Below are 7755 nucleotides of genomic sequence, written 5' to 3'. Positions count from 1 at the left end.
GCTGCAGGCCGTGCTTTTCCCCGGGTGGCCTTCCCCGAGCGCCCTGATGTTCCTGACGCTGCTCTGTGTCGCCTTGCTGGGTGAGCCTGGGTTGGTGGGGACGGGGGGCTGCACCCCATGTCTGCTCCCCATTCCCTCGTACCCCCCTCCCGCCTTTTCCCGTGTCACTGCTGTCCTTCATTTCCTATCCGTGCTTGCCTTTTTACTCCAGAGCAGCTGGTTATTTACCAGGTCGGCGTCATCCCCAGCCGGTACTATGAGGTCCTAGGGAACAAGGACTTCTCCGGGTTCAAAACGCTGACTGCTGTTGCTCTGACTCTGATTGTAGTGAATTCCACGGTAAGACAGGCCAGAGGCTCCCATGTCTTGGGACGGGAAGGGAAAGCTGCCTGTGGCTCCCAGCATGATCCTGGTGACAAAGGATCTAGGTCTGTCCTTGTCCCGTTAGGTAGCTACGTGTGGGACGGATCACTGGTACAAACTGTTACTTTTTATTTCATTTTGGGAAATTCTTGTTTTTCTCACTCATCTCTTCCTGTGTTGTGTTCTTGCCCTTGTTCCAGCTAAAAAGCTTCGACCAGTTTATCTGCAACATGATGTATGTGAGCTGGAGAAAATCCCTCACTGAACACCTCCACAGTTGCTACTTCCAAGGCCAGGTCTACTACAACCTGCACGTGCTGCGTGAGGACATCGATAACCCGTAGGCTGCCTGCAGCTTCTCTCAGCCTATTGCTTGGCTTCTCTTGGGCTGCTCCACACTTTTTCCTGACTTCTCTGTGTCTCTGGGTAGGGGCTTGAGCCCTAGAAGCTTTTGCCATCTAGGCACAAATGCCGACTTCTTCCCTGGGTGGGAGGTGGTGCCTGTTGCTGGGAATTCACTTGACTGCTGGACAGGATGGTTTTAGGAGCAGGATGTTTCTGTTGCAAGGAAAATGGAGGCCCAGCAGAACAGGGATCTAGTGCTGCTATACAATGTGCTGTCTGAAAACTCAACCCTTGACACTCTGTGTGACGTTGCAAAGGGCATCACTGGAGTCAGAGAGTACTGCCTCTCCCTGCCTTCACACAACCAGCATGTTAGAGGACAGTCCCTGTTGTTCTGTTTGAAATTCAATCATCAGTCTACTGCTGAACGCAGTTTTGTTGGCTTTTTAGCAGTTTTGATACCCATGGGATCCACATCCAGGAAGGGCTTTGTTTTGCACTGTATGAGGGCTGCATTTCCCTTTTCCTGTTCCTACGAAGGAAATGTCAGGGGTGACTTGAAATATGAGACAAGGAGGAGCATTCAGTCCCTCCTTGCTTATCGCAGCGCACCCTGAGATCTCCTTCCAGTTTGCTTTGTGCACTGTCCTGCTTACTGCAGAGCTGCTGATCTACCCCGGCTGTGCAGCAAAGGTCGAACACCTCCCTTCCTCACAACTGCGTGCTGACCCTGGCCTTTCAGCCTGTGCTTGCATACAGGACACTGCTGTCATAGTTACACACTTTGGAGAGTTAAAGGTCCTACATTAGGCATCATGTGGGAGGTAGAGGCTTTTTTTTCTCCCCCAGATTTTACAGTTATTATTAAATACTTGCTCAAAAACTAGAAACCAGGGGATAACTTTTTCCAAATTACCTGGCTTTATACAGTTGTTTTCAGACCCCAAGCTCTCGTCCCCTGGAGACAGTACATCTGGTCTAGTCACTGCACTGGTGCCATCTCCCATATTGATGGCACCAAAGGAGACCAAGCCTGGGGTCCCTGTGAGAAGTGGCTGTCTTGCAGTGACTCCTAACTGTTGCTAACAGTGGTGACCTGAAGGAACTGAGGCAGCCTCTGTGCTTCTGCTGCCCAGTGCTCCTGGCTGCCTGTCCTTCCCCTTTGTTGCACAGCATGGTGGTGTCTGTGGCTGCACAGTGAAATCCTGCTGGGTATCTCAGATGGTTTTTTGTTTGTATCGTTTTTCAGCCAGACCCCTTCACTAGCTGCTTCTGCTGGCCCCATGCTAGAGTAAGAGCAACCAGCTGTGTGCAGGGGGAGCAGCAAGCAAGGAGAGGGCTTAGCTTGGGTTGAACAGCCCTACTGCCAAACATGAAATCACTGCTTCATGATGCTGGTGCACTTTCCAGCCACTGTTGGGATTACTCCCATCCTCATTAAAGGTTCATTTCTGATAGTGTTTTGCAGTGGTACGAAGTTGCAAAGAGAAGTTAAAAAACTGTGCCTGTCACCAAGGCATGCAGTGCTTCCCAGGCAATGTAGCACTTTGGCCATGGCCAGAAGCTCCTCAGCATCTGTCTTTTCCTTTAGAGGGGCAGGGGGAAAGGGGAGGACAGAGGCCCCTCACCACATGACTATCCTGCTCAGGTTTATTTTTAACCAGAAAATGTGTTCACATTGTGCAGTGAAATGCATGAGATAACTGGGTCAGTCTGCTCCGCAGCGATAGAGTCAACTCTCCTGACCTTAGCAGACCAAATGTGTGGGATTGCTGTGGAGTATTTTTCATTACCACCTTGGTTCTGCTCAAACATCCAGTCTTACTATTTAATATCTTTTTTGGTGCCACTACAAAAATTCTCTTTATCTTGCAATTCCTTGGTGAGAATTTTTTCCATGCTCTGGGTACTCAGAGAATGAACTAGAGTGACAAAGTGACCTCCCGTTATGCAGTGCAAACCGAACTGAGTGTTAGATGCACAGTGTCATCTGTCTAGAAGGAATGAAGAGGGGGTTCTGAGTGGCATACAAACACTTGTGGCTCCTAGCAGGTCATTTGAGTTGATGTTTATGCGTTATCATTACGTGCTGCTTAATAGCTCATAAAAAGCAATATCCTGCCATGAGTCTATAGCACAACTTAAATTATAACTTTATGGGAACAATTACAGTCTGAGGAAAAGGAAAAATGATGACTGTAAGGTCAGTCAGGGTGAGAGCTGCCCCGAAATGAAATCCATCGCAGTTCCAGGACTGCGAAAGAGTTGAGAGATTAATGTCCTTGTGCTTGTAACTGTAGTGATGGCTAAGCAGTAGTCCAGCCTTGCTCTTCATTCTGGACTCCAGCATTCACAGTCGTGTCCTTTCCACCTGTGCTTAGTGGATCAGACTGAAGTCCTCATCCACGTGCTCTGGACAGATGAGGTGCCAAGGGAGTAAATATGCTGAAATCCTTTCCAGTTAGCCCAAGTGCAACTCCTGCTCAGCAGTCTGTCACCCGTGTGCCTGCTGCTGATGGGGCGAGGAGTCTTGGTGTGCTACTGCCTGCCCTTGCGGGATGGGTGGACACACTTTCTTCCCTGCAGCAAAGGGACCAGAGAGCACTCCATGCAGAGCGAAGGGACCAGCCACTGAGGAAGGGTGGCTTTGATGGAAGCGTTTGTGAATATCCAACAGCTGGCGAAGGCCTGGTGGCTCTGGTGCTTGAGATGCAGCACCAGTACCGAAGGTTTGGGGGAGAGTGAGTAGTTTTTGGTAGTACAGGGGTGGGTCCAGGAGAACAGTAAAGGACAAGGATGCAGAGACCTTTAGCACAGAGTTGGACAATGTTGTTGAAAGTGGAACAACGGGTTAATACAAGGAACAGGGTGAAAGTAACAGCAGGAGCTGTTCTTCCTGGGTGTCAGGAAGGCCCTTGGGTGGGTCTTGCTGGGCCATGGAAATTGTCTCCTGTGGGGGAATGGGAGTCACAGCTGCAGATCCCTCCGAGGCAGGCTTGTTCACCTGCACCCTGTCCTAAGTTCAGGCAATGAAATAGCCTCGCTGGTGTGCTGTTAGGGAATTAGTACTGGTTCTTGCTCCTGGGCTTTAACAGTGTCAATGGCTCTCTGTGTTGAGCAGGGACCAGCGCATCAGCCAGGATGTGGAGAGGTTCTGCAGGCAGCTCAGCTCCATGGCCAGCAAGCTCATCATCTCGCCCTTCACGCTTGCCTACTACACATACCAGTGCTTCCACAGGTAAGGACCCATCCTGGCCTTGCTTTCACGCCTCTTTCCTGTGCTCTTTTTTGGAGCCTGGCACCCACATTACAATTCCCCAGATGGATGCTTGTGCATGTGGGTGAGTGGTCTCTGCACTCCAAAGGGAATTTTGCCTTGGGGATGCTGGGATGTGCAGTGCTGGCACCCAAACCTCTGAAAGTCAAGAGAACTAACAGCTGAGGGCTCTGACTGCTTGAGCCGAAGGGTGCTAGGGTGTCCTTTTGCTTGGATTATTAGCTGACCTCCCTTTCTCCTCCACTGTAGCACAGGCTGGCTAGGCCCTGTGAGTATCTTTGGATATTTCATCATTGGGACGATCGTCAACAAGATATTGATGAGCCCAATTGTGTCTAAACTTGTGCAGCAGGAAAAACTGGAGGGGGATTTCAGGTGAGTCCCAGGAGAGCAGTGTTTTCACTGCCTCTTGGCAGCTCCTGCGAAAGCTGCATTTTTGTCCTCATTCAGTGATGTATACACACCTACTTCTCTTGTCTGTGACTTTTCCCACACTTGGGAGAAACCTACCTGCACAGTGCTGCCCCAAAGTCCGTGTACTGAGCCCCTTTCGCTGCCCTGTGTCATGGCAGGCAGTGCCTTTGGTTCAAGCTCCTGGTTCAGTCTCCAGGCTGTTTGCGTGGTCATTGTTGTTGCTAGTGCCTCTGCTAGGGCATTGGATGTGTTCAAGAAAACTGCACTTGGAGCTTCCTTGGGTGCAGATGCAAGTTCAGTGAACTGCATCCACTGACAGAAATCAGGTTTCTGCTTCACCGCCACCTTCATGAAGTACCCAAAACAGCACGGTCTTTCTATATGCTCTGTAACTCGTCTCCTCCACTTCCCTTGCAGGATTGGCTGGGTGTGTGGCAGGGGCTTTGCCGCTTTCCTTGGGTCTTAGGGCATCCAGGGACAGCAGCAGAAGCTGGTGTGGCACAGGGAGCCAAGACCAGGGCAGTTAGTTGTGGTGATTCTGTATGGTGGAGGTGCTTGTCTAGCAAATAGCAGGCCCAAGGATGAAAAGATATGCATACAGAGCGGGATAGCAAACAAATGTGCCATTGAGATGGCCCAGAGTGATGTCAGCTTGTGCTAAGCCTTGGTCTCTGGTGCCTTTGTGAGCCTATTGATATTTCTGTGAAGAAATGCCTCAGATCAGCACTTTGACAGATGCAAGATGAGTTTCCTCTAGCAAGGACGTTGGCTACGTAATTCACTGGGCATTTGTGTACAGTCCTGATGATGTTTTTTTGGGTTGTCCAGGTTCAAACACATGCAGATTCGTGTCAATGCGGAACCAGCTGCTTTCTACAGGTTAGTAGCGTTCATTTCTTTTCATCCTTGTAAGGATCCTCCCAGCTCGGGGCATCCTTGTTGTATTCATGTATCCAGAGGAGTCCAAGTCCTCTTTCTGCAGCTGGACCTTTCTGTCCCTTCCAACCCGCTGCAGCGTCATACAGCCGTGACGCTGTTCTCGTTTGCATTCTGCGCATCATCTGCAGAAATACTCCACAGCAGCTGGAGACAACTATTTTTTCTCTGCCTTCCTTCTAACATCCCCAGAGACCTGATACAGATTTGGTGCTGGCTTGGAGACCATTGCTGATGTTTTGCCAAGCCCTTAGCTGGAAGATTGCTCGAGGTCTCATTGCATCTTGTCAGGATGTTCCCCTGGGGACTTGTTGCAGGTTGCTTCTGGCCCCATCCTGCTGCTGCTAACCTTCGTGTGTTCTGTGGGTATGCTAGCTGTTGCCTGGTTTCCTTACCTCTGCTTGCCTTTCTAGGTCAGTCCGTGCTCTGACTCTCCCAACACTGTACTGCTACTCTCTGCATTTGCTCTGTGCCATTTGCCCCAGAGCTGAGCATACAGTCCGGAGCCATCAGTACCTCCCTGCTTAGTGATGCCCTGAAGTCTGTTAAGCTGCTGCTTGGAGCCTTTAAGGTGTTTCACAGAAATGGGTAGAACCCAGGAAAAGGGCCACGATTTTACTGTAGCTTGTGTTGGGGTGTCTGGTCAGTGACAGGAGGTTGTTGCTCCTCTCTTGTCATGTGTCTGCCTTTGCCCTGCACATTGTGAAATCGCATTTCTTCCAGGAGTTTAAGCAAGCAGCAGCTGTCCTGTCTCTGATCTTCCCTGCCTGTGATCTGTATTTGGCTCCTTCATGCTGTAATGACTGAGCATTTCAAGTCTTGTGGTGCTTTCCCCAAAGTGGTTTGATTGAAAATCACCAATTTCATAAAGGTTTATATTGACAGGCATGAAACTCTGATTTAAATAACTGAAATCAATCTTGGTTTGCATTGGCAAGTTTGAGTTATTTCTTTGTGGACTGGTTGATTCTTATTGGTTGATGATAATTTTTCTTAATGGAGAAGACACTCTAATTACATGCTCTTATTTAGCTGCAGTGTTTTTCCTCACAATTTAGAAGTTTTTTTATTCTATTACTAAGTAGAAAATGGAAAGTGAATTATTATACCAGAAAACAGAGTGTCTTACTTCAGTACAGTTCATTAGTAGAAAAACTTCACTTGGTGGGAAACTAGAATTTAATCAAATTGCACAAAACCAGGCATTTTCATGGTATGAATCTTATGCTGGAATTCTCTGTCTTGTAGAAGCTGTTAGGTCTTGTCCTCTTGCACCTGCCTAACCATTGTTTTGGTAAAGGGAGAAACAAAACCTGAGCACTGTCACTTTTTTACTTCTTTGGTTTCTAAGCCTTTAGCAAACTTACTTTAAAAGTGAACTGAATGGGAGGAAAAGCTGAAACCAATACGGCAATCTCTCCTCATCTGCAAAAGAAATAATAGCTCTGGTGCCTTCCTCACCTTTAACTCTTTGTGTCCAAGGCTTTGTCCTTTCCAAATACTCAGCAGCAAAGATTGCAGCTCAGTAGTTACCTGAGATGGATTGTAGGGCAGTAATGCCAAATTGAATTCTAACCAGATGTATTTTTGAGAAAGAAAATGTATTTTTCTAAGAACAAATAATCTTTAGAACTGAGACTCTTCAGAAATCTTAATTAGTATTTTTTTGTGCAGCTCCTTGCCCTGTCTGCTTGGGCCCTACTGACTCCCGTGTTGCGTGGACTGTGGTGGGAGCATGGGTGTGTTGGGCACAAACGTGTGTTGGGTGGCAGGGGCAACAGCTACCGCAGCAGGTGGGAGTCTGGAACGAGATGCAGAGCTCTCTCTGCATTTTGCCACCTGAGGGCAGCCCAGCCCTTGTGAAGGAGCAGAAGGAGCTGCCACACTTGCTGAAGGTGGTGGTTTAGAGCCGAGATGTGCCACCTTGCTATTGGCTCAGCTGGGCCGTGGGAGCATCACCTCTAGCTCAGGTGGTGGGCAACCCCCTGATGCCCATGGAGATACCCCTGGGAAAAGGGGGGGGGGCTGTGGGGCTGGGGTCACCCACACTGGGGGCTGCACGGCTTGGGGCTTGTCTGTGTCCCACTCCTCCAGGGCAGGGAACGGGAAGAGATGGAGTGGGGCTGCTGGCCATGCAGGCGGGGGTGGCTTGCTGTCACCTCCTGGACTCGCCTCTGACCTCTCCTTTCTGGCTCCAGCTGTGTAGCGGTGCTGTCACTCTCTTCCAACCAGCCTCTGCTTGGAAAGTGTGTGTGACCTTGGGTGGGCATAGCTCCAGGCTGGGGCCTCGCTGACAGTGTCTGGCCTTGCCTCACCTCCTCTTGTATGCAATGGCAGCATCCACAGGCTCTGGGAGAGATTTGCAGGGCTGCTTGTTACAACTAGAGCTTCTTGGTGAAGCTCTTCAGGAAGACACTCTT

At 49.5% G+C, this 7755-nt stretch overlaps 1 protein-coding gene across 1 annotated transcript in view; it reads left to right on the top strand.

Moving 5' to 3' along the window:
- Positions 1-7: 7 nt before the first annotated feature.
- ABCD4 (ATP-binding cassette, sub-family D (ALD), member 4) overlaps positions 8-7755 on the top strand; it is a 14951-nt gene continuing 7203 nt past the window's right edge. Inside the window, exons 1-6 of the mRNA XM_009695758.1 lie at positions 8-80; positions 212-339; positions 564-703; positions 3830-3946; positions 4235-4360; positions 5228-5278. Of these exons, the coding sequence (XP_009694060.1) occupies positions 47-80; positions 212-339; positions 564-703; positions 3830-3946; positions 4235-4360; positions 5228-5278 (596 nt within the window). The 5' untranslated portion in view covers positions 8-46. The remainder of the gene's footprint in view (positions 81-211; positions 340-563; positions 704-3829; positions 3947-4234; positions 4361-5227; positions 5279-7755) is intronic.

The sequence above is a fragment of the Cariama cristata genome, unplaced genomic scaffold (genome assembly GCF_000690535.1).
Source record: "Cariama cristata isolate BGI_N322 unplaced genomic scaffold, ASM69053v1 scaffold27332, whole genome shotgun sequence".
Classification (NCBI taxonomy): Eukaryota; Metazoa; Chordata; class Aves; order Cariamiformes; family Cariamidae; genus Cariama; species Cariama cristata.
This window is presented reverse-complemented; position numbering and strand designations above follow the sequence as displayed.